General features: G+C 43.2%; 1 protein-coding gene and 1 non-coding gene across 2 annotated transcripts in view; one reads left to right on the top strand and one right to left on the bottom strand.

Moving 5' to 3' along the window:
- The window catches only part of LOC118556584 (ubiquitin carboxyl-terminal hydrolase 2-like), a 49,218-nt gene that overhangs the window by 923 nt on the left and 20,645 nt on the right, over window positions 1-27,650 (top strand). Inside the window, exons 2-4 of the mRNA XM_036150120.1 lie at window positions 3,131-3,191; window positions 5,486-5,589; window positions 17,740-18,601. Of these exons, the coding sequence (XP_036006013.1) occupies window positions 17,810-18,601 (792 nt within the window). The 5' untranslated portion in view covers window positions 3,131-3,191; window positions 5,486-5,589; window positions 17,740-17,809. The remainder of the gene's footprint in view (window positions 1-3,130; window positions 3,192-5,485; window positions 5,590-17,739; window positions 18,602-27,650) is intronic.
- Window positions 10,439-10,511, bottom strand: trnar-ucg. Its single transcript has one exon. It is a non-coding gene; the product is annotated as a tRNA-Arg (tRNA).

Raw genomic sequence — 27,650 nt, 5'->3', positions numbered from 1 at the left:
GCGCGCTGCCTGCGCCGCGCGCTGCCTGCGCCGCGCGCTGCCTGCTAGCGAGCCTCCCCGCTCCCATCACCAAGCAACGCTGCTGATCGGGGATGTGCTGCCCGAGGCCGAGCCGGCTCCAGGTGCTCCACTCATTCATCAGCATCATCAGACGGCATTCACCGCCTTATGTCATAATTACGAGGCAAGATGTCATAATTGCGAGATCGGATCCTGCCCACAGAGGCGACGCCCCCATGACCGACGAAAGTAGCAAAAGGCACATTAGTAAAACCGTGAGCTATAAACATTTTGTAAAGTCTGCTAGCAACAAAATGCCCCCTTGAGCCTTTGCATTGGAGGTATCCATCTGATAACTTGCTTTTCTGCTGCTGTGCAGCAATTCTTCGGCAGTGGGCGGTAAACGGCACCTTTCCCGTAATTAAGAGATCTAGATCTTATAATTATGACATCTTTTCTTAATTATGAGATAAGATGTCTATATTTTTATTATTCATTTATCTATTTATTTATTTTGAGAATGCAATGCCCTTCCGCAGGAATCACATTTCTGTTCAAATGAATTCAAGTCATTCCCATACAGTCCAGAATGTATAGTAGCTTTCTTATCAAATTACTTACAAGTAGAGTCAGTTGGTCTTACAATGGGATTGGTAAATATTCGTCCATCTAAAGACTTGACCTGGGCAACAATCCCTCATCTTGAGCAAGCACGTGGCAACGGTGAAGAGAAACAACTTTCCATTTCAACAAAAGGAAACATCCAGCAGAGCCAACTCTAAAGTTCAGTATATTACTTTAATCAGTGGTGACGTTGGACATATGGGGTTACGCACGTATACAAATTAAATATGAAAACATTTCTAAATCATAATGGTGTAACAGAAAGATCCGGATCTTGCTGGCAGGCTGAGAGCCAAATGATCCGGAACCGCCGTTAATGAAAGGGAAATTAACCCAACACTACTCCTGTTGTTCATCCGGTTCTCTTCATAAGGCGCAGAAGAACGTTATCTCATGGCCCTGTGGTCTGCGTCCAGGCGTTCCACCTCTGGTCGTGTGCGCTCAGTCTGTTTGGGACACCGTTGACATCACAGCACACAGAGTTCTGCCTGGGGTGCTCCAGTACCAGCGTAGACCCGTCTCCTCTCGCTGTCATGTAACGATATACGGCCATTCAGAGACACTTCAGCACAGAGCTGCGTCTGTCTTTTTCCATTGTCGCGTGCCAGCTGTGTCCTCCGGGCAGGAAAACACTCGATTTTGTTCTGATCTTATTGTAGCAGTCCTGGAGTGTCTCCGGAAGATATAGGAGGACGATTGACTTCTTTAATATAATATAGAGCTGGGCAATAAATCGATTAATTCAAATTTACAATTTTTAAACATTTAATTTTTGGAAAATCAGGAATTTATTTTGCCAGTGCACTCATTGGGCTTTAACGAAGGGAATAGCTGAATATATGTTTAGAAAAATATATTGTCAAAATATTGTGAAGAGGAAACTTTTTTTTACTGTAATACGTGCCGCTTTAGTTTGAATTTATACAAGCGAAATAAAGTCTTTGCTTAGCTAATTGTGTAATACTACTAGCAGCAAACATTCTGCTACATTTTCAGTGTTTACAACGGCAGGGCCGCCATCTTGTTTTACAGCTTGTATTTAGTTGCACTTTGAATTCGAGTCAACTCCCAGACAAAATGCTTGACATAACAACAAGTTTTTAAAATAATTTCTTTAGTTAGTTTTTGTGAAACAAATAAAATGCGAGATTTTATTTCTTTATCCATATTGCCCAGCCCTAATATAATATTTTGTGTCGGTACCAAAAACAAACTTCGGCTGATTTTATTTGGATTTTATACAGTTGGCCCACACAAAGCATATTGCATAGTTGTAAAGAAGAAGATAGATTGACACATAGTTTGGATTTTATAAGAAAACCCACAAATATAAAAAGATTAAATTGATAAAAATTACCTTTACTCTGACGCTAAAAAAATAAAAAACACTAAAGAAAATCCAGCTGCCTCCAGAAGTCACATAATTAATCATTAATACCCAGATGGGTTCACTTTGTTCTCAGTACAGGGAGGAAGCTTTGGAGAAGCTTAAAGGACAGTTAGATTAGAAACCAATGTCTCAAAGTTTAAACAACTCCTAGGACTCTGTTTAATGCATCATCTGAGAGGAAATAATGTGGCATGACTGCAAACCTACCAACACCAGACCGTCCACCTAAACCGACAGGCTGGGCAAGGAGGGAAGTAATCAGAAAATCAGTCGGCCCCAGATCTGTTCTGTAGGGAAGAGTGGCAAAAAGAAAAAAATAAGACCTGAACTGAATAAGTTTTGGGTTACATGCAGAACACCGTGTGGTTGGAGGGAAAACATCACATCACCCTGAACACAACCCTAATGAAGACAGGGACTAAGAACCTGTTTGGGAGCGATGTGGAGATGGAAGGAGTTGAACACAGAGACATCCAGCAAGAAAACCTCTTAGAGATGTTCACCTTCCAGCTGGACAGGGATTCTAAACGTAGAGCTAGAGCTGCAATGGACCAGCGTGGATCGAAGGATAGTCATCCATTATAATGGCCCAGCCAAAGTCCGGACGTAAATCCTAGAAATCCCGTAGAGTTTTCCTTCAAATGAAAAAACTAAAATCCAGGGGTATGAATACTTTTGCAAAGAACCGTTAGAGTGTGAAAAGGGGACTGATGAAGTCAGAGTGCAGTCACAGTAATAGCTGATGACACATGCCACTGTGATTGTAGAGCCAGCTCAGTTATAACATCCGTATGGTGACTGCGTTGCAGAGGAGCTCAGGGATGCTTGTGGATGAATCAGAATCCACTTAAGCCGCCTCCTGGCTTTCAAGATGATTTCTGAAATGTTTCTTAGCGTGTTTGCTCCATTAGAGCTGAGGAGTCCAGCCCTGGTCGGTGTGGCTTCCGGGAAGCTTTAACGTTAGTCCTTTAAGAGCAAAACGGAATGCCAGGGCAGCGCCGGGAGACCTGTGGAGGTCACGGGCGTCTGCTATATTTACCGGCTCTGTAACCTGATCTGTGGCATTCTGGACAGCAGCGCTCACACTATCTATCCTCTGACTCTGTGGGTCCACAGTGTTCCGAGCAGCGCCCCTACTGCTCTCTGTCCGTAGACCCGGCCGTTCAGAACAACAAGGGTGAGCCTTTTAAAAGTCATCGTAACCTCGCCGTTCTGTCTTCCCCTAGGTAACCCGCTCGGATCTGGACTACAAGTGCTCTTGTCTGTTTGCGCAGCTTTGTAACGATCTTTTACGAGGAGCTGGGCTGAGGATCGGGGATACAGTTTCAGAGACTTCCAGATTTTTCTGGCATGACCAGAAGAAAGTAGAATTAATTCTGTTTGCTTTAGGCACCACAGCATTGAGGTGTTTTTGTGTTCTTCCTAACAAAATCCTCATCTAACCCTTTCCAAAACGCAACTTTGCTAGATTTGATTGTCGGCCCTGACGTGTCCATCATCACTCCCTAATTGTTTCTTGTTTCCTTTAAAGCTGAATGTGTCTGCTTTAAAGTTTAGCTGTTAGCTGCTTCACTTCTCTATTTATAGGCCTAACATGCGATATGAAGTTCCTCACACTCTATATTTGTCGCCCATGGAGAGGTTTCCTGGCATGTTAGCTGTCGATCTGCACATACAAGGCTGTGAAGGATTCCCTCGCTTTCAGATTTCTCTTGTTTTTTTGTCCAACATAATATTCAGATTGTCAAACAGACTTTGACATGAGGTAAAAGACTAAATATAAAAAGCAGTTCTCACATTTTGGTCTGATGATTTCCTTTCTAAAAGAAGGGATGGGGGTGCTACACATATCAGTATGTTTCTGATTGGTAAAATTATCAGACAGCAATTCATTCTCACCGTTACGCTGATGACACTCAGCTATGTTTATCGATAAATCCTGAGGAATGCAATCAATTACTTAGACTACAGGCATGTCTCGATGACATCAAAACCTGGATGACTTTAAATTTTCTGCTTTTAATTATGACAACACAGAAGTTGTAATCTTTGGATCAGAGTCCTCAAAATATAAACTTCTTTATCAATCGCTGGATGACATTTAATTGGCCTCTGGTAATAAAGTAAGCAACACTGGTGTTATTTTTGACCAAGACATGTCATTTAAATCCCATATTAAACAGTTTTCCTGGGTTTCCTTTTTTCACCTAGTCCACGCATTTGTTACTTCAAGGCTGGACTATTGTAATTCTTTACTATCAGGAAGTCCACAAAATTCAGTTTGAAGCCTTGAGCTGATCCAAAATGCTGCGGCAAGAGTTCTGATGAAAAGTTAAATTAAAGATCATATTTCTCCAATTTTAGCTTCCCTTCATTGGCTTCCTGTTAAATCAAGAATAGAATTTAAAATTCTTCTTCTAACGTATAAAACCCTTAATAATCAAGCTCCATCATATATCACAGCTCTGATTACCCCGTATGTTCCTAACAGAGCACTTCGCTCTCAGACTGCAGGTCTGCTGGTGGTTCCTAGAGTCTCTAAAAGTAGAATGGGAGGCAGATCCTTTAGCTATCAGGCTCCTCATCTGTGGAACCAACTCCCAGTTTTGGTCCGTGAGGCAGACACCCCGTCTACTTTTAAGACTAATCTTAAAACTTTCCTTTTTGACAAAGCTTATAACTAGAGTGGCTCATGTTACCCTGAGCATCTCTGTAATTAAGTTGCTATAGGCTTAGGCTGTTGGAGGACATCAGGGCCTATTGCTTTCACTCTGCTGAGTTCTCCTACTGTTCTCCAATTTGCAATGTTTGTTATTTCAACTTAAACTTTTTGTTCTCTCTGTCTTTTTTCTGTTCATAATAGGTACAGCTGGTCTGGTGTTCTGTTAACTGTGACATCACCCAGGAGGGCAGATCATCTGCCATTACTCTCTAACATAGAAAGGATCACTGGATCAATGTGTGCTTCTGGTCTTTTTTGTCTGTCTTGTTGTTTCTCTGCTCTGTCTTGTCTAATCCCCAGTCAGTCGAGGCAGATGGCTGTTCACACTGAACCGGGTTCTGCTGGAGGTTTTCCTCCCTGTTAAAGGGGAGTTTTCCTCTCCACTGTCACTTCATGCTTGCTCAGTATGAGGGATTGTGGCAAAGCCAATGCAGACAACTGTCTACCGTGGCTCTATGTTCTTTCAGGAGGAGTGAATGCTGCTTGTCAAGACTCGATGTAATCTGCTGGGTTTCCTTAGAGAGGAAACTTTTTGGCCAATCAGTATGATTTGATTGAATTTGACTTTGTAAAGTGCCTTGAGAGGACATGTGTTGTAAACTGGTACTATATAGATACAATTGAATTGAATTAAAACCAACTGAGACACTTACCCAGCACTACAGTACTTCCTCTCTCTTTCATTGTGTTGCTCTACTCTGTGAGCCCCTGTGTGCTGACTGGTTTGACATGTCTGTGTGTTTTCACAGGGGTGATCTGTGGCGTGGAACTGTTGGGTGGCGACAGTAGGATGAGCTACCCACAAAACCCCGAAGTCTGCGAGGACTGACGCACACTGCTACAAATACAGCAGGTAACAGCTTGACAAGCACACACCTTTAGACACAGCACCGTGTCCAGCTGCTGGTTACTCTCACTCTGGGAGCTCCGAATGAAGTCCAATCCGCTGATTCCAACTGGCACCGCTGGTTAAATGTCTAAAAGGCCATTTTTGAGAGCATACAAGTAAACTATTTGTTTTATCTAAAGTGTCCTGGTAGTTGAAGATTGAAAAAAGAAACAGATCCACAGCACCACTAATGCTCCGCCATACTTAGCAGTGATTGGGAAAAATCCAACATTTTAGCATTTTATCATCTTTACTTCCCTTTTTTAAATTGATCAAAGTTTCTAGGCATTTCTGGTCACCCAGGACTCTGGAGTTTCCCTGGAGCATAAAATGACCGGACACCAAGACAGTTTCTTTTAGCCGAGGCCCCTTATTTATCTTATCTCTATACACAGTGAGCACAGTGGGGAGAAAAATCTTTAAAAGTCATTGTTGAAGAATTGCTCCAAAGAGTCTCCACAACAACCGTCCACATGGCAACCAGGGAGTTGGAAGTAAAACCAGAAGAGAACCCGCCATCACTAATCTAAGCAGAAATTTGCTAAACATTACTAAACTAAACTTCTTGAGGCCCAGGAAACATGTTTAGAGTGCATGGCACGTTTTGAAATACTGAGACATTTTAAAGGGACCATATCATGCCTTTTCAAGTCTTCACTGCATGTTTGAGGGGATAGCTGTTTTAGTCCTGGATAAATTACTATTAAACTTTAACTTTTACATGGCAGTGGAAGAATTTAAGAAGAATATTCCATCCCTCTGTGTCCAGGCAGATGCATTTTGGAAAGAAAACGGCATGAGTGTGGGCAGCCAGTGTTGCCAGTTCTTGCAAGAGAAACAAGCAACCAGCTATACTACCTCTACCTTGTAAACAGTATAAATGAACAAGCCCAAAGTCACTGATAATAAATGTATTGCAGATGTGTGGCGTGCTCCCAAAAATAAAATCCAACCACTTATGGCGATGAGGCTCTTCTTCAGGAATGCTGAACAAAGTCCAAGACCTCTAGCAATCAAAAACAGATTTTCGCCACTTAGACATTTAACATTTAACTAAAAAAAACAACAGTTGCTGTCACTGTGCAGATTAGGTGCTAAAAGAGCCTCTTAGTCTCAACTTTGAGCAGAAATGATGGCGCTTTGCCTCAGATCAGCGCTCACTGGTTGGAAAATGCCATTTACTGAGCAGGGGCAGCGTGGTCAAGGAAGTACTTCCCTGCAAATGCAGTTGATTTATAAATAATGGTGTGTTCAGATATAGACTGGCGACCTGTCCAGGGTGTTCCCCGCCTCTCACCCATTGACAGCTGGAGATAGGCACCAGCACCCCTCACAACCCCACAAGGAATAGGTATATTAGAAAATGGATGGATGGATGGATGGATGGATGGATGGAAGGATGGACGGTGTGTTCATATTGTGGTTCAGATGTTTCCATGATGTGAGGATTGTTGAAAATGTGAAAATATATTCACCAGCATTTATTTATTATATTTTGACATCAACATTATTTAATTCTGTCACCTACCACAGTTTATGGAAATCCATTCATCAGGGGAATTTCTTTGAGATTCAAAAGCTGTAAAAGGAATGAATGAAATACTTCATAGAAATAGTTATTTGCAGTTCTGAATTGAAGCTTTGAACTAGTTTGAGTATGATTGTCGTTTTTAGTTTCCAGCCTTGAAGGAGTCGGACATCTTTGTTGAGTTGAGATGATATTCAGCCCAGTTGTTTCTATGAACACAGGACAAAAGAGGTCCGAACCTTTCTGACTGGTAAGGTACTTTATTAACATTCTTGTGTACTTCCTATGTTGCTTTTCAGTTTCTATCACCCAGACAATGGATGAGGACAGGAAACATTAGAGTTGAAAAAATAGGGCATCTGAACGATAAAACTTAAACATGTGCAACTTTGCTCCAAGATGAAAATAAAAACACAAGATATCCTCTAGAAATGCTTAACAGGTACAGATTTTAGACACAGCCTCTTTTAGTTTTGAGTGATAGGTACCTAACACCTCAAAGATAGATAACACTAGAACTATGAAAACTGTGTTATGCAGACCTGGGGTTTCTGTTTTTACATGTGTGAGCCAATTTCATTTGCGTTGCCATTAAGGGGTGTTATATCTGTGAAAGCTGAATCAACACAAACTGGTCTAGCCAAACAATCGGCCGATATAAGCTGTGATGTCGCCTCCCATGTTGGATGAAAAGTACTAATCCAGGTGAAAACCAAAAAAACACCAAATCCTTCAGGCACAGCAGGACGGGACTGACAGATCAATAAGCGTTTAATGACTAACTGAGTGCAAATAAGCAAATGACTGAGGCTATGAATAAAGAGCGGAGCTGGTCATGTCCAGAGGGTTCAGCAGCAGTCACTGCAGCCCACAGATCCTGTCCTCTGCACTGTAGTCACGGTTCATGCGTCAGTCACCAACAGATGGGTTTAGTGAGAAATGCTAATACCCTTCTCCCCCTCCAGGTTTTTATTGTTCTAAAATCTTGGCTGTGTAGTGATCGATTGTAGTGGGAGGGAAGATCAGGACCTTCGTCTCCTCTTCCACACTCTGAATTGAAGCTTTTGGGATGCGTTGTATTTTTCAGAGATTTCAGGGCCCTTTGACATGAAGTCTTCAGAGTCAGGTCGTCTGCTCTTTCAGATCAGGACACAGAGGCAGGTACATGCTTAGTAGAACCACCTTCCTCTGTGTTAAAGCTGAAAGCCCTTTGGCCCATCTGCCAGCTTTGCATATTTAGACACTGACATTTTTTGATCAGTCGGTCTGGATGGAGAGCATCTGCAAACAGCCGTTTCAAGTAATGCCACAGACTTTCATTCAGATTAAGCTCAAACTTTGAGTGGACCATTCCAACACGTTGAAATGCTTTGATCTGAACCGCTCGTTCTTGGCTGTGCCTGTGTGTTTGGGGTTGGTTTCCGGCTGGAAGGCGAACCTCTGCCCCAGTCTCCTCTCGTCCAGCGTCATGATGCCGCCACCGTCGTGTTTATTCTGTAGACCGTGTGATCGGGGGGGTGTCCGTTTTCCCAGCTGTCCCTCTCAAGACCAAGAAGCTCAATTTTTGGTCTCATCTGACCAGAGCTCCTTCTTCCTCCCGTTTGAGATGTTCAAAGCTTGGTATATTGTTTTATAAACCGACTCTGCTTTAAACTTCTCGACAACTTTCTCCCTGACCTGGCTGCTCGGTCTTCGTGATGTCGTCAGTTCCCTGATGTTCTTGAACGAACGTCTAAGGCCAGAAACAGAACAGCTGCATTTATACTGTGATTAAATTACACACAAGTGGAGGCTGTTTATTCATTAGGTGACTGGATTTTATTTTGTGGCATGAGTGTAAAGAGAGTGGAATACTAATGCCAACCACCCTTTTTACGCTTTATCTGTAAAAACATTTTTTAAATCTATTTATTGTTTCCCTCCGATTCACACGGAGGTGCTATGTTGACCGTCTGACTGGCTGTCATTTGTGACAGCCAGTCAGACCAGTGTGGATTTATGCAGCGTAGAGATGGACATGGTCAATGGCCCAAAACGCTCTCTGGAGCTAAGCTTGACATAAAGCTGCATGCAGTAAGTAACGTGCTGCTAAAGTGGGCGGGTTTGTAAATCCACAGGAGCCCAGCTGAACATCTCTTTGTAAGAGGATCAATATACAATCCACCTGTTAGCGTTTTTATGTGTGGCTCGATGGAGCTCTGGTCAATAAAGGTGAGGAAAAGGCCATCTTATGTGAGAATGGTCCAATCGATACAACAGACGTGTTAGCAGCTGTCCACAGAATATAACAAGATATCATCGCTTTCAACTTAACCAGGTGTTGTGATGATCTATGCGCTTGTCATATGTGTTTTTCTACATCCACCTACTTAATCACTGACATAAAAACTCTTAGATAAAAGCAGCCATGTTTGTCTTAAAGCAAAGGTGGTGCGACAGAGCAACAACCCAAGAGGTTCAGATTACAAAATCAAGAGCTGGGATTTTCAGCAACGAAAGTAGAATCAAAGACTCTGTCACTGTGATGCTGCTGTATTATTTATAAGTAATAGAACTACAAACAAAGAAAGCTGCCATTATCATACATTTTAACATTTGAGGTGAGACAAGCGAAAAGACAGCTCCCGTTGGGCTTAAAAGTCTATTTTCTAGCCATAAACTTGTTGTTTTACTGCGTACACCATGAAACTGAATTAGGCTCACTTCAAAACCAGAAAATGTTTTTAACCTTTTACAGATATTTAATGAATAAAGCCTGAAGGATGTTAAATGAATGACAGACACTTCAGCAACATCAGCACATTTGATAAAGATCCAAAGGGCATCATTGTATTAGCTTTCCAAAAAAAGTGAAAAACAAAGCAACTGGACTTGTTTTCCGTTGTTGAAGATGTTTCGCTTCCTCTCCAGGAAGCTTGGAGAGAAAGTCTGGAGTAATGATGAGTACCAAGCTTTATACTACTGCCTAACAAAAGCCTTGTAATGGCTTAGACAATATGCAAATTCAACAGAAACAGGACCACCCCTTAGTAATGGGCGGTCGTTAAAGCCATTAAGCCAGCAGACTGAACCGAAACTGGTCCACTCCTCTAGAACAAGGAGTTGTTAGGGTTGTTATTCGGTTAAAGGAGCGATGTTTTGATCACCCATATGAGGGTGAGAATTGAGGTGATGATTGGCCAGAATGATTTCTATAGCTGTATTGTAAGTTTTTGAGAGTTGGAACCTAAGGCCTCTGTTTAAGGTTGGTGATTGAAGCCAATAGTGGGATTGGTTCTTCAAAACAGACCATGAAGGGACTCGAACCCTCAATCTTCTGATCCGAAGTCAGACGCCTTGTCCATTAGGCCACATGGTCCTGCTGTCCACTTGCTGTGTGTATTACTTTTTTTGGAATGACCATGACCTGGATGACTGAGAATCTTCACCAGCATATCGTATTAGTTGTTTTCTGTTGAAATGGAGGACCATCCATACTCTTGGCCCAGCGAGTGGGAAGAGAAAGTAACCAAGAAAGGAAAAGTAATAACCGGGAGAAACGGGAGGCTACATTGGCTTAGCTTTTACCAGACAGAGTTGGGACAATTCATGGGAATATGTGTGTACTCAGAGGAGTGATATTTCAGCTGGTTCAGGGTGTCTGAAGCGCAGACATTGAAATCAAATCATTTAGTCGTGGTCTATATAAAGTGGAACTACAATGCTGTGGTTTGGATTCCTCAGTATTTAGCCTTCTAGCCCCTCTGTTGGTGTGTCTGAGAATTGCTCGTTTTGGTGCTACTCCACCCCGTTCGTTTTGTAGTACGGTGTAATGAATTGTGTGGGTAACACACCCAACAACCAAACAGTTTCACTTATCCACTTGTAGCTTCGGCATCCTTCAGCTGGGACTACAGAACCGAGGCGGGAAATAAAAATGCCGGATTTGTAATATTGGTAAGCAGGAAGTCAATGACCTTGTTTAGCATCTCTGCAGCAAATACTGTGACTTTACTGTTTGAAGAAATGTAATAATGAACAGAGAAAACTGACCAGCTTGAAAATTATGAATCAAACAGAATATCAAGATATTTCTGCACTCTTAGAGACTCCTAGTCAACAGCATAATGCATTTAAGGGTTAGAAAAGTGGATTTGCATGACATGTCCCCTTTAAGAGAACTGTCCATAAGAGTGTCTGCAAACAATATATTTCTGTAATGTGGTAAAGAAAATGAGCTAAACTGTTTCCATTGCAAGGTGACAGATCAATACATCCAGTGCAATACCCCAAACAAAAGCCAACTACAGACAGTCCTGTTTCAACCGTTGAATCATGGGATGTAGTTTACACTTGACTTTGTTTTTTGAATAAAGTTTGATGGTGACGAATCTGTTTGTAAGCCTTGAAGTGAATGAGAGTTAAAAGTTGAAGTAATACGATTTAAAATGTACAGTCGCTGCCGTTTCAGCCCACTCGGCACAAATAATTATTGTTTCCCGATGCCGACAACATAAAGAAAGCAAGACTTGCAGTTCACGTCTGCTCTTCAGCAGCTTGAGAGGGAGCCAAGACATAAAAGCCACAGCTGACAGGAGCTGCGTGATAACATATTTATCCTCGGCTTGTGCAAGTTCACTTTGATCACACATTTCGACTTTTGCGCGAATAAAAAAAACAAAAGAAGATCAGAAATGAGTCATATTCTTCTATGACGCCCCTGTTAGTCTGTGATTTAACTTATGTCCTTCTCCTAAATGTTTGGGCGCATGAGCTGAACGTTGCACGCTGTGTTACTTTATCCACCAGTTTCTATTTTTTCTTTGTCGTTGGGTAGATTATTTTGGCCGAGCTGTGCTCTGGGATCCAGTTCCACGTACTGAAAGTGAGGTTCGTAAAAAGTTTTTAGCCCAGTTCTCTGAAACCTGCCCTGTAGGTGAAACCTCATCTGTTTCGCTCAGTGCCAGCGGGCAGCTGCTAGAAACCTCTCTCTCTGACTGCACTAATGCAATCACCTCTGCCCCTCACTTGATAGATTTTTAATGGAGATGTCCTAAAAGCTTGGTACACCCAGTACGCCTCTCACAGCGGTCTGAGCTAGCCTTTCTGTGGCTTTTTCTCACTTCAGTTGTAATATTTTCCAGCTGCGCCGAGGCTTCTTGTCGTTTTCTCGCTGTTTGTCTAAAGGAAGGGCAGTGATGCAGCTACCAGTCTGCAGCTCTGATAGGAAGTTTAAATTGGTCATAGATTATATCCCACTGGCCCACAAGTCATTTATGTGTTGGTGGCAAGCAAACAAATCTAGCTTGTTGTTACCGTAGCCATGGTAACTGCTGGTTAGCGCCGCCTCAGGGGAGGCCAAAAATGTAGAGTAGCCACCCGAATGTGTAAGTGTGTGAGTATTCGTTTCCATGGCGATATCTGTTTTCACAAGTAAAATCCATATACTATATAATGTGAATTTGGCATGTCCAGTGTGTCCATGTTCCAGTTCGTTGAAGAGATGTATTGACACCCCCTGCACATTTTCACGTTGTGAAAAGCTGGTAAGGGCTAGAAAAGACTCGAGCCTGAAGTGGAGGTTAATGTTCCAGCAGGAAACAACCAAAAACATACAGTCAGAGCTGCCAAGTAATGGTTTCCATCAAGGCACAATCATGTAATAGAATGGTCCAGTCAAAGTCCAGACCTACGTTTAACTGATAGTCTGTGCCATGACTTGAAATTTGATGTTCACTGATGTTCTCCAACCAACCTAAACGAGTTTGAACTATGTAGCAAAAAAGGATGAGCAAGCATTTTAAGGCACTAGATCTACAAAGCTGCTAGAGATACCCTAAAATACTTTAAGCAAAAGGTGGTTATTCAAAGAGGGGGGGGGGGGGGGGGGGTGAAAACAAATGCAAACCACACTTTTGAGATCTTTATCGGTCAAAAATGTTTAAACCCTGTAGAATGTCTCAGCTATGAACAACTCTGTCACATAGGATTCCTATGAAATACAATAAAGTTGTAGTTTTAACCTGGCAAAATGTAGAAAACTGACGGGTGAGAGGTTGTCAACCATCTGCCTTCATAACATTGTATTATTAATCCATTCTGATTGATAAGATGTTAGCCCACCATTTGCAGCTGTAACAAGTTCAACTCTCCTGCTAAACCTGGAATTTTGGCCATTCCTAGCAGCCCATGTTAGAGGTCAGACAGTGATGTTCCAAAAGGTGCTTGCTCTAATTAAGCCAGACACCCCCCCCCCCCCCCCCCCCCCCCCCCCCACACACACACACACACACACACACTTTCTCATCTATATAGACTTTGCTTTGTGCTCTATAAATACTATCATGTTTAGAACAGGAAAGGGCGTTCCTCCAACAGTTCCTACAAGGAGCATGAAATTATCCAAAGCATCTTCATATGTTGCAACATGTACCTAAGGGGCTGAGCCCCACCAGAATCCCCTCTGAAACAAGCTTTACACATGACACAATACAATCAGGCAAGTACCGTTTTTCTGGACTGCAAAGCCCAGACTCATCCATTAGATTGCCAGACAAGGAGGTTTGCTTTGTCCTTCCTCAAAGCATGTCTCTGTTGCTCTAGAGTCCGGTGGCAGCATGCTTCACAACACTGCATCTGATGCTTTGCATTGCCCTTGGTGATGTAAGGTTTGTATACTGCTCCTCGTTTCCACCATGGAAACCCATCACCGGTCTGTTTACCAAGTTAGGTAAAAATTAAATCATCCCTTCAAACTGTTTAAGCCGCTGCTTCACTTGTTTTTCAGATATTTTTCAGGCAAAGTTCATAAAGATTGATTTAAAAAGACGTCCTTGTGATTCTTTTTGTGTTAAAAATTATGGTCAAAGTTTAGTCAACAAAAACTCAGTTGGGCACCAAGGAAGAAAATGAGTAAAAGACCAGCTGGTGTACAAATAAAACATGGTTAAAAGCCCAGGGAGCTAATGACCCAGACTTCTGTAATAAAGAAGAGCTTTGGTCAGCTTTCCGTTTTAGGAGAGGCACTTTTTGGGTTTGTTGGTCGGTTGTTGAACTTGTCTCTGAGGTCTAAGCCCTCAGTATTCGTGTTGGTTGTTTGTAGCTCAGATTCTCTGCCATGCAGCCATAACTTGGGAATTGTCCAGTTAGCTTCCATTGCTGATAAAGGTTGCCATGGAAAGTTAAGCCAGAAGCCAACTTTGTCCTTTCAGGTAACAACTGCGTCACAGCAGACTCCTTTCTGGGTCAGGCGGCTAAAACCAAAACAACGGTGCCAAACTATAGAGAATGACTCTGCATATCTCCATCATCTGGCCTGGTATGGCTGACATGGCCTGCTTTTGCATGTGTTGGCTTGTCTCCATGTCAGTGTTGATGTGCCTGGTTCAGATTCATGGCCTGAATTATTGATGAACCCTTTTGACACAGAATAAAATAAACAGAGAGAGACCAGAAGACTAGAGTGAGCCACAGGAATAGGAGAATAATCTGAGAAGGAAGCCCACTCTCAAAAGGAGGCACAAGGAGGAAGGGAGAGCAGAAGAGGATAGGGAAGCAGTAATAGAGAGAAGGAGAGATCGGGGGGCGAGGTTAAGGAAATAGGAGCCTCCGTGCGTGGATGAACTCAACACGGATCAGCAACATCAGATACTTTTATTTATTCAGATACTGCTGCGCATGTGAACAGGAGCCTCTCTGAGCCTCTGCTGCCTAAGGAACATGCTGTGCTGACACCCATTACTTCCAGCTCACACGGGCTCCACCTGTAGAGATCTGTTGGAGACACAGCTTGGTGGCTGATGACGGAGAGGAAATCTGCAGCTTGATGTGTCAAAATAACCTGAAGTATTCTGTTCGGTATCTATGTCTACCTCTGTGACCTTTTGACTTGGGTTTAAAGTTAAAGTTCCATGGGATGATGGTTCATGTTGACTTTTGAAACAAGCAGGATTAAAATCACAGGGAAAGGTTTTCCACTGTTGTTTGTGCTACACTTAAAGATAGAGTCGGCTTTTTTTCCGGAAGGTTCCCCAAGTCCCGTTTTGAATATCTGCGCATGCGCAAGACCATCTTACCTTGCTCCTCCGCTCTTCAGGGGGGGTCGCATGAAAAAAATCTCCCAAATCCACTCTGGTCTAATTTGTTTTCTACTGAGGCCTTCCTCTTCTTCTCATAAACATGTAAGAATGTTTGCTTCTTGCGACTCTCAGCCATTTTCAAAGTATGCGGCGAGAGCAGCGTAGCTACGAAGAATGGCTAACACCGAAGCTAACCGCTAACCTAACCGCTAACCTAACAGCTAGCTATCAAGTGGAAACTAACAAGAAACGTGCACACACTGGTGTTACGTGAGCGCATCAGAATGATTGGCATGTGGGACAACCAATAGATTAGGTGATACCCCCCGAACTTGAGGGACAGAGGGGGGTGGGAGCAGGACCAATCCTCTGACCAAATGACAGGGATTGGTTAGAGTTTTTACAGGCCTGCAGCTTTCACAGAGATCTCATTTTTTAACTTCCTTTTTCTGAACACATAATGAATTGATTACTGTCAGGATGGAAGGACCATTTAACCCAGTATAACAATAAGGATTACAAACTATAGCTTTAATACTGTACTGACACCCACTTTGATGGCTTTCTGTCAGGTGCAATATAGTACAAAAAATATTTTTCCAAATAAAAATCTGAAATGTGTGCCGCGCCTTTAGAGTCAATACTTTGAAGAACCACCGTTCACAGCAATCAGAGCTGCAAGTCCAGCCACTGGCTTTTCACTTCTAGATATCTTTGCATTTTTGCTCAATGATGTTTGCAAAATAGCTCTAGCTCAGAGAGCATCATCGTTTAAGTCTTGGTAGAGGTTCTCTGTTGGATCTAAGCATGGACGTTGACTGAGCCATTCTAACGCCTGAACATCCCTTGATCTAAAGCAGTGGTGTCAAAATCCACCTCTCTGTTGCTGGTGTGCTTCAACTTTTAGGCCCCTCTCTGCTTGATCATACTGGAACCAAATGATTAGGCCATTAGGGGGGGTCTGTATATCTTGACCACATGCTGGAGCCATTTCAATCCATTTGTGTTGGACCAAGCAGGACATTGGCCTGGAGATTCTACACCCCTGATCTGAGCCATGGTTTAGCAACCGAACATTGTAGTTCCAACTGTGGTAGCAGTGTGTCAGCCCTTCTAAAGCCCCTAAAAGGTTTTCCTCCAGTGTTGCCGTGTATTATTTAGCTTCATCTGACTTCATATCAAGTCTGACAAGCTGTCCCGTTCCAGGTGAAGAAGAGTGTCTCCACTTTGCATGTAGGCCAAAGAGTTTAATCATGGTTTCATCTGAGCTGAGCACCTTCATCCACATGTTTGCTAGAAGAAGGTGCGTTTGGCAACTGCAAACAGGACTTATGGCTTTCTTCCATCCACTCTTCCATAAAGGCCAGATTGCTGTCGGCATACCCTCCCACCTGAGTGGGAGAGCTATCATGGGGCTCTTGTCTGCTTCACTGATCACTGCTCAGCTTGTGCTGACTGTCAGTTGAGCTGTCCATGTATTTGTCTTTGCCTGCGTGATATACTCTTACTCTTTCCGTGTTCAGATGGTGGAGAGAACAGTGCTCTTTGAGATGCTCACCAAGACAATCCGACGGCAATTGGTTGCAGTGGGCTTTATTTTTGGGCATCAGAGTAAAAGGTGCTGAATACAAATGCCTACAATTTTTATTTTTGAAATGTTTGAAAGCCAGGTATTGGTTGTTTTCCTCTTCACATTTATGCACTATTTCTGTGCACGTAAAAATCCAAAATGACTAATAATAGAAAAGCACCAGAGGTATGAAGACTTTTGCTTGGTACTGAACTATGCAGGCCTATTTTTTAGGTCCCATGGCCATAATGCAAAGATATCTTTAGGCTAATCCAGAACCGCAGGTTGCAGAACTCCGATATGACCCAACAAAAACTGATCCCTCGTCTTTCCGCAGACATACCGCATTCTTCACATTTTTGCTTTAAATACCTTTCAAGAACTCTGAGGCTGCAGTTTCTGCTGTGTGGTTACCAAGGCTGCAAAGTCTGTGGTTAGTGGAGTAAGATCTGCAGTGCGAGGTCCAAGTTTCTTTCAGCTTGCCAGCAGTATAAATGCAGCAGCTTGCTCTCTCAGCTCCCAGGTGGACCAGGCTTCCTCACCTTTCACCTGCCTTCTCTCTGTCTAACTCCTGCTCCTGCTGCATTTTGTAGCGGGCAACAAAAACAGCTGCTGGTGTGAGGATAATCAATGTTAGGTGGATGAGTGGGCTGCGGTGGCGTAAAGGAAAGGTGATTGGTAACAAATGCAGGTGAAGAGGCCAAGATGTAGATGGATTCTTAAAGGAAGGGTGATGAGAGCGCGTTTGGGTCACTTTTTGGTTCTGGTGATGCAGCCTGGCGACAGATGTAACGGGGTGTGATGGCAGCCAAACTCCTGAATCACGCCGTCCAGAGCTAAGAGAGGCGCGGAGGAAGGATGGCCTGACTCCTGCCTGCTGTGATGCTGTAGTGTTGGTATTGATTCCATTGTTGCTGATGAACTAATACAGTGCTCGTGTCTCTTTGCTGTGTCTGCAGTCGATGCAGTCTTCCAGAGGCTCTTCCTCCCCGTGGCTGAGAAACCAGCAGCAGCAGCAGCAGCAGCAGCATGTCCCGCGTCTCCTCCACCCCCAAGCGCTATACTGGCTCCTCCTACACCAGCCACTATAGCTCCTACGGTTCCTCCCTGACCCCAGGCCTTAGCTCCTACGGCGAGCGGGACCGGCTCTCCACCTACAAGTCCCCCATCTCCACCTCCTCCTCCTCAGGTTACTCCTCCAGCTACCTGAGCACCTCCACCATCCGCGGCCGCAACTACAGCGCCTCCTCGGACCCAGACAGAGACAGGGGTCGAACCATCCCACGCACCGACATCCTCGGGAGTAGCAGCAGCAGCAGCAGCAGCAGCAGCAGCAGCCGACGGAGCGAGAGCCTCAGCAGAACCCCCGTCAAGAGCTACCGAGCGTCAGGGCTGAGCGGGGGCTCCGCCTACTCCGGCTACAGCTCCTACTCTTCGTCCCCGGCCCAGTCCAGCTACCTCGCTTCTTCACCGGCGGCCTCCGGCATCTCACTCAACAGGAGAAAATCAGTTTCCCAGAGTGACCTGAGCAGGGACTTGTCCTCGCTAAGCCTCAGCGATGCCTCCTCCTCCACCCCGTCCTCCTCCACCAGTGCCCTGCGGAGCTACCGCAGTCGAACTAGAGACATGGCCGAGTCGTACGACGTAGGCTCCAGACCGGGCTGCTCCAGCCTGCTAAGGAGCTCCACTCAGGAGGCCCTGTCACGGAGCTCCACCCAGGAGGCCTTCAGTAGCAGCAGCAGCAGCAGCAAAGCATTCAGCTCCTCCGTATGGGAACCAAGCAGCAACGGGCTGTCTGACACCCTGAGCAGGAGCTCCACAGTAAGTCCTCTCTGCTTGTTCCGCTCCTATCTGATGTGTGCTCTTCCAGAAAGGATCAATAAGCTGAAGCTGAGGGAGGCTGAGTAGAATCCAACGGAGGCCCTCTGCCCAGCTCTGCTTTCGTTTCACTGACGTCCACGCGCTGTTCCACGAGCCTCAGCGCGCACTGCCCATAGCGACTGGTAGCAGCGTTTCTTCACCAAGTGGGGGCACTGTTGGTCAAATTACCGAGTTTCCCCCTGTGAGCGCCAAACGTGTTGATCTGCTTTGATTTTACCCGGAAATGTTTGGAAGGCTTAAAGAAAATCTCAGGATATTTGTTTCCCATGTTATGTGGAGTAATTCAGTGAGGTCGTGTAACTCCAGCCCCCACTGAGAGGCTAATGACCTCTTAGCACGGACACTTGATGCCTGTTAAGGGCAGCGATTAGCTCACTCTTGACCTTCCTGGGGGGGTTGTTTGGCAAGGATGAGCTATAGGCCACTAGTCTCACCCCTGGGTTCACTGTTTATGGGTTTCCTTGGTGATGATCAGAGGTCAGCTGACCAGCTTCCCCACTGCCGTCCAGCAGGGCAGGAGCACTAGACGGGGAAGGGCTGGGAAGCTTTGGTTGATGCTGTTATTACTCATTAATTTATGTTATTTTGTTTTAAATTATCATTTAGTTTGTCTGTCTTTTACATGATTTATTTATTTGTTGTTTTTGTTATTTTTTATTTTTAGTCCCTTCCAAGCAACTGGAGTTAATTATTTTGTTTTATTCATTTGGTTGTTTACTTGTTTTTGTTTGGATTTAAGTTTACATTTTTTTGTTTGTGTTCCTGTCATTCATTTATTACTACCGATTAAAAAAAATTATTCTGGATTCTTATAGGACGTTAATGCCAGCTTTGAAGGTCTTTTAAACCCCTTCAGTTAAAGGCAATAAAACACAAATCTACTAATAGTTACCAGTCTAGCGTATCCTTGAGCAAGGTGGCATTTATGAACGCTGTGGTTTGGGCCTTCGGGTGAGGGCTCTGTCCGTTCTCTTGTCAATGTAGAGGAATCGACATGTTTACGTTGGAGTTTTACTCTAATTAGCTCTCTAACTGTCTGTCATTGACTGTTAGACGAGAAATGTCACCTGCTGGCCTGTATAAACAGCAGCTGAACTTTAGGCTCGTAGTATGTGTGCAGAAACAACACAGCTTGTAACAGAGACCTGGACTGATTTCCCATGTAGCTCGGCTGACGGTGTACGGTACTTCTCACAGACACCTGTTACCAAGCAGAGCCTCGGGTCAAAACAGGTTCGATGCACACGTCAAAATCATGGGTTTATGTCACGTGTGTGCAGATTTACAGGCGTCATTGTGTCACACTGACTATATTGGTGGTTGTCAACTGTTTCCTGTCCTGTGTGGTGTGTGTTACCTCACACTGATGCATTCCACTTTACGGCCGTGTCCTGAAAGCTGAGCTGAGTCACGTCAGGTCAGCAATCCTCAAGCAACATATTGGAGCGTTTTTATTTATGCCGTTCAACCTGCCTGTGAATGGTGATGAACCAAACACATTTAACTCATTTTAATTACAGGAACCATGAGCACAATCATGAATGTGTATTGGATTGTCTAAAAAAGTCTAAATTATACTTACGTGTGTGTGTGTGTGTATTTGCAGCTGAGCAAGAACATTTTTTGTGCATTTTACTAGTAAAGTGAGGACCTTTCTTTGGTCCTCACTCCTTTCTGGGCTAGGGTTATGTTTAGGACTAAGATGTCAATTAGGTTTAGGTCAGGGTTAGGTATATAGTGGTAAAGGTTAAGGTTTAGGGTTAGGGTCAGCAATCCCTCATACCGAGCATGTGCAGGGCCAGTGGAAAGGAAACACTCAGTGTTAACAGGAAGAAAACTGCAGCAGAACCAGAACCAGTGTGACCGGCCATCTGCCACGACCAAGTGAAAAACGAAGCTTTGTTCTTGGAGAACTTTCTATGTTAAAGAAAAGGTAAACAGCTAACGGCAGCACTAGCTCCTTAAATGGCTTTAACTGGTATGAATCAATATAAGTTCTGTAAGCCAGTAGTAGAATATCTGGGATGAAAAGCTGAATACTTTGATATGCCACAGTAGGTCCTTCCCTTGCTTAAGCTATAACCTCTTTTACAACACATTTCCGCTATAAACCCATAAAGACAAACCACCTTTGAATTTCCTCTAAGTATTCATAAAGTGGAAAAGGCGATATTCCACACAGCTGTGACTTTACCACAAAATATAAATGCAGTGCAGGGTGCATTCTGTGTTTTTGTCTGAGCTGGTGCTTCATATTTAAAGTATATTTATTTAATCTTCTTGCTTCACTTGTTCAAAATGATTGGTCACACAAACCATACCTCATAATTACACCACCCACTTGACCCAGGAAGCTGGCTTACCCCTGTAAAAGTCAGGTGATGCGGGCTTATAACAACCTCACTTGGTAAGGGCTCAAAGGGACGTGAGCTGACTTCCAACCATCGCCGTACCTTTTCCCTCACAAAACACAATGAGATGATCAAAATTGATCTCAATCTCTCCCTCAAGTGTTTTGTGAAAGGAGCTTAGGAGAAGGGTAAAACACTAAAAGGCTAAGTGTATCACCTCTAGGAGGAGAACATGAAGTTGTTGGCAGCAGTAGCTCTGTTGATGACCTCCTCCAAGAAGATGTCACAGCTAAACAGAAACACTAGGCAAGAAGGAACTTCCATGCAGAGAGACAGCATAGTATTTATGGATCAGGTAATTGCAGAAAATGCATAATTGGAGAGTAGTAGGAGGATGTATCAGAGTGGGGAAAAAGTGGTCATTATGTCCTCCAGCAGCCTAAGCCTCATAACTATAGAGATAGCCCAGGATAAACTAAGTCACTCTAACTATGAACTTTATCAAAAAGGAAAGTTTTAAGATTAGTCTTAAAAGTAGACAGGGTGTCTGCCTCACGGACCAAAACTGGGAGTTGGTTCCACAGGAGAGGAGCCTGATAGCTAAAGGATCTGCCTCCCATTCTACTTTTAGAGACTCTAGGAACCACCAGCAGACCTGCAGTCTGAGAGCGAAGTGCTCTGTTAGTTTTGTCCATTTTGGTCAAAACTATGAATGTCCCCTGCTCTCTCTTGTCCAACCTTCAAAGGAGGTCTCATTATCTTCCCTCTTGCAGCTCCAGACACATCTGCATTCACTCCACCTTTAGTCCTTTCCTCACATCTCTTCTGAACTATCCCTTTCTTTGGATGATTGACCCTAGGTACTCAAACCTCTCCAACTAATCGGTGTCTGAACTCCATCCCTCAACAAAACTCAATGAAATTGGTTTATCAAGCAGTTTATAGAATGCAGCCTAGCTCTCATTTGTTTTATTTTTTTTCCAGTTGTCCTCTTTTCCAACTAGCCATAAAGACTGACCTGGGGTCAGCATGAATTACACCAATCCTCCTCCCCTGGTTGGAGCATGATTGTTTACAGTCGCACTGATGCCAGGGTTGAAGACTCTCCTTAAAATAGGTTTGGCAGAGCCAGGTAAATCCAATCCTGATGGTTTCTAAGAACTGTGCTGAGGAAAAATAGCAGCTGTTTGCTTCGGGGATGAGTAAGGCCACCTGGTTGACACAGCGATAATCATCCTTGTTTTTTTTGCCATATCATCAAATACTCAGATCAAAAGGGTCAAAGTCCATCTTCTTTCTGTTCCTTAGAATTTCTGAAAATTTGTAATGATTATGTGCAGCTTGTTTATGAAGTAAGCAGCACGTTGTCAGTGTACAAATATGCACCAAATATGGTACAACTAGAGGTGTAACAATACTTCTAGCTTATGAGACGAGGAAGTATACATGATGAACCAAATAAGACGAAAAGAGATTTCTTTTTTTTTTTACAAATAGAGGAAAGGTTCCACAAGAATTAGGATTAGTGTAGAATATTCTAGTTCTAGTTTGACTTGTAGAAATATAAATTGTGGCACTAGTGGCCTTAATTTGACAATAAGATGGCAAGACACGGGATTGAGAGAGTAGACTTGGGTAGACTTGTGGCAACGGTCCATAGGGCGGGACTCGAACCCAGGACCACTGCATCAAGAACTGAGGCCTCTGAACATGGGTCACGTATTCTACCCCTTTGCCACCAGCCACCACACCCCCAACCTTTCTATGCTTGTTGCCCTAATGCCCTCAAAATTGAAAACTCTCCCTTTATTGTCTTCATAAATAGAGTGAAAGTAACATTTAAAATTCTCTGTTCAGTTTCTAATGATCAGGTTCAGGTTTGATCAGTCTGAATGTTTTAGATTTTGAGAGTTGATGATCAAACACTGTTCAGACTCAGTACAAAGCACGAGAATAGCACTTTAGCATTCAGCAGGTTGGAAGCTATGTGGCAGAAACCAACGTTAGGGTCATTTGCGGCTAACAGCTAGCCAGTCGCGGTATAATTGCGGTACCTGGAATCTGTTGGTATCTCATCTGTCACTGTGCTTCTGTTTTTTCTTTCTACCGAGTACCCAAAAACAATTTAAATGTGGAAAAGGCCTCTTCGGTGCTTTTAGAACTGACCACTGCTTGTCTTTATTTGTCAACTCCGTTGACACTACAGGCAACTCCAAAAGTACTTTATTACTTACTTAAGACTTTCAAACATGTGAACAAGCTGTCAGGCAGTGTCAGCTCATGATATGGGCCATACGGCTCACTGCCCAGGGCGATACAAGCAGTGGGCTAACACAGGCATGCACAAAACAAAGTTTTTTATCAGGTCTCTGTTTTTTATTGCATTTTTTATTTATCTTGGCTAAATGTAATAATTTCTGGCTTGAAATCTAATTATAGAGTGAAACCAGAGCTGGTCCCCTCTACACTGATTTGTTAAAACGCCACTTGAGATTTATGAAACCTTTATGCTTCTTGTGTAAACACAAAAAAGATAATTTTTAATGTTTTCTTTGTAGATTGGTTTGTGTGAGTTGGAGGGAGGAATTGGGAGGGAAAGGAAGGGCTCCCCCATGCCACCACCTGTGCAAGAACCACCGCTAGAGTTGGAAGCTGTCACCTTCATACCAAGGACACATTGCAACTTGATGGCGCTTTGCGGGACAGGCTTAGCTTTGATGAGAATTATTGTGCCTTTTTACCACCATTAGAGCTCAATAAACTCTTAGTAATATTAATAATTCCTGTTTATTACTAATACACATTTAGACAAACAGTGTGGCCTTTGGATAGATTTAGTAATTATACAGTACTTGCTGATATGATCGAGCTTCATTTTTTAGGAATTCATGCTACTTCTTGGGTCCCCTTCAGATAAATCTTCAGACAAACTGGCTAAAATGTTTTACTTGTTTAGAAATCTGTGATTGTATTCAGTTGTGAACATTAGATTAGGAATTTCACAAAAGGACTATTGTGACCTCACCTTGTGGTTGATAACAGCTTATCGAAAAGACAATGCTAACCTTTCACTCCCACTTTCTTCCTTCAGCTCCCACTGAAGGGCAATAAGACCAAGGTGGTGGGGCTGGGTGGACCATGTCCTGATTTTTTTTTTTTTTTTAGCCTAGGTAGATTTGATTGTTTGGGCCTTGTGTCTAGACTTTCTGTTGCACAACATTAACAATAAGTCTAAACCATGTGACTCTCCGCTCTCCTTCTTGGTCAGGTGGCTTATGGTTTGATTTAGAAAGAAAAACCCACAGTCTGGGTTAGGATGGAGCTTTTTCTTTGTTCTCTGCCAAAGAGGGTCAACACTTTATTGGCTGAGTTTTGTAAGCTGTTATTGTGAGCCTGTTTGGTTGGGTTTGTAGGTCAGCGTGTAGACTGTCTGTGGGGGAACCTTACACTTACATAGCTGAGTAAGGCTTTGCACAGCACCACTTATCCTGTATCAGGATCTTGATGTCCAGGGTGGCATACTATTGTTTATACTGAAAATATAAAACTGCAGGTTTCAAGTTCTATAATTGCACAGAGTACTACTTAGACACGTTCACACACTCCATTCAGTTTAGTCTTAACCTACTTATCAAGGTCAGGGTTGCTATGGCAGAGCCTGTGCAGGTATTTCTGACTTCTGTTCTTCACATAGATGTCCTGTCAGGACAGTGTTCTCTAATCTTGGAGTCATTTCATGGACTATAACCAAGAGGTTCTGTCAGAAAGCGGAACTCGGCCCACTTTGGCACAGCATGTCTAACCAAAAAATTAGGACTGTTACTATTAATACAGTCGTTGTGGCCAAGAATATGATTTCAATGCTTTAATTTGGCAGTTTTGCCAATTCCATCATGTCATAGAGTTCACCTGACCAGTGAGACCTAAGAGTCAGGACTTAAAAAGAATCAGACCAGAGCCTAAAAGGTCCAGAAAAAGGTAATAAAGGGAACATGGTTGTGCCTCAGATGAATGTAATGCTGTTAGACATGTCTGCGTTCTCAGAAAGGATAGGGAGGTGTTTTTTTTTTTAACATAGCTGCAGATGATTGAGCCGTTATCTGTGTAGAAGATGCAGTTCAACACAACTGAAGGACTAAACTCAGCGGCATGTTGCGACATACAGTGTGGGTCTCCACGAGAAGACATGCTTTAAGCGTTGTGATGGGTCCTTCAAACCAAAATACCCAGCTGATTTGCTTGTAACCAATCAGCTGTTGTTCCAGTCACCACCCCAAACCACTTTACCCTACACACACACACACACACACACACACACACACACACACACACACACACACACACACACACACACACACACACATGTTTGCACAGAAAGGGTTGACTAATAATAAGGAGGACAAATCAGGTTCGGTTGTATTTCTTCTATTTTGTTTCCCTCAGCAATTACATGCTAATGTGCTACAAACAGGAACACTGATAAGTATTTCACCAAACCATCAGTCATACACCGGTAAGTAGAAATGGTCAAGGGTTTATAAATTCCTCTCTCTGATTCTCATAATTAGCAGGTCTGCTTCTTGTTTACTGGCCAAATAACCATTTAACGGAAGCTCTACTGTAGCAAACAAAATATTTCTCTCTGTTCTTTCTATTTGTCCAGTGAATGTACAGTATACTTCATCAAGTTCTGGTACACTGACAGGGAGTTCTGTCCTGAAACACTCCCTCATACAGAGATCTTCCTTGTACTCCCAGTGTAGCAGCACATTGCCGTAGTGCCCATAAATGACTGTAACATATTTTGATCTCCTCTAGTTGCTCATAAACTACATAAAGCACACGAGTGAGGAGATTGTCCGCACAGCTTCTCTGATTTATCCACAGTGCCTTGCAAAAGCTTGTTGTCACACAGAAATTGCAACCTTTAATGAATTATTTAGGGCTTTACGCAATAGACCAACACAGAGTAGAGTAAAATTGTGAGCTGGAAGGAAAATGATGCACAAATTTGCCATTCTTTTTAAAAACACCTTTCAGTGCAATTGCAGTAAAAAGTCTTCTGTAGTCTGTCAGTATGTCCCTACATCTAGAGCCTGCCACAGATTCCCAATAAGATATAGATCTGGACTTTGACTGGGCCATTTTAACGCGTGAGCTTTGAGCTAAACCATTCCATAGCTGTGGCAGTATATTTTGAGTTGTTTCCCAGCTGGTGTCGGAATTCTGTTTGTGAAGGATACAGATGCAGAGAGGGTAGAGAAGGCTGGCCTGGAGAAACACACAGAGGTTGTTCTAAAGCAGGGGTCCCCAACATGGTGGCCACGGGCACCCGGTAGCCCCAAAGGACCACATGTGGAGCCCTCAAGCCTGTTCTAAAAATAGCACAACCATCCACTGAGCTGCATTTAAAATGTTATTTTATTCTGTTGCTCTTCTTTTGTAATCACACTTAAAAAAAGCAAAAATAAATAAAGTTAAGATGATCTTCGTATGACCCAATACCAATGGAAGAAAAGAATACTGAAGAAAAACAGAAACGCATTTAGTGGAGGTAATCAAAGGGAAAAAATCGCTGGGGAAAACTCTATGGGGAAAAAAAACTGGCACAAACAGGAGTGTAACAGAAGGATCTGACCAAAAGCTGCCAGACTGATGAGAGATATTGAAGCTGAAGAGGTGATTACTGAACAAGGAGCAGGTGGTCACTGTTAGCAGGCTGTAGCTGAGAAGGAAGGCAAGGGAGGGACTGAAGGTAAACAGAGACGAAAGCCATTTTCAAACCCAAAGCAGAGCACAGTACAAAGTGAGAAGGAGTCAAAATACCAACCAAAAGGGGACAAAGAAATAGCAAGAATAACAAGGAGAAAATGTTTGGACCTCAACGAAAGGAGGGTTTCAAAATAAAACAGAAATGAAGGCCTATGGTTGAATGCAGTAACTAAACTGGACCCCTCAGATCAGCACATACATACAGGCAGGGACTATATACATTATGCCTTGTGAAATAAAACCCCACAAAATAATCAGAATACAAAATCAAAGTACTACGGACCATGATACCTGAAAGGTAAACTTCCCCCTCACTTTCAGGTCTTTTGGAGGCTCTAGCAGGTTTTTCTTTCAGAATTGTCCTTTATTCAGCTCCATCCCTCTTCCCATCAAGTCTGACCTGCTACCCTACCCCTGGTAGAAATAAGACACAGTAGCTACGTTTCCATCCAATTGTCACGCGGATTTTTAGCTAACTTTAGAAATGTTGAAAAAACAGTTAATCTTATAGGCATGTTTCCATCTACTGGTGGAGGCTACGCAGGCATGATTTCGTCAAAGGTTGATGTTTCACATGTCTGTAATAAACAGGAAGTGGAGGTTGCAAACTAGCATGGACCACACGTCTGACACACATGGAGAGAGGTTCTCTCATGTCAACTAGTATCGGTGATGTTACATGCTGACCAAAAATGCGGAGAAAGAAATGCAATTCTATAAATGTTATGGGAATATCTGGGAAGAATAATAGAATAATGATTTAACAGCCTGTCAGCGGTAATATTATGTTATTAACCTCAGAAACAAAACAAGTTTTATCTTCTGTTTAGTTGAACAGTATTTGCAGAACTTTTGCTGACACAGCT

Source organism: Fundulus heteroclitus, chromosome 18 (assembly GCF_011125445.2).
Source record: "Fundulus heteroclitus isolate FHET01 chromosome 18, MU-UCD_Fhet_4.1, whole genome shotgun sequence".
NCBI lineage: Eukaryota > Metazoa > Chordata > Actinopteri > Cyprinodontiformes > Fundulidae > Fundulus > Fundulus heteroclitus.
This window is presented reverse-complemented; position numbering and strand designations above follow the sequence as displayed.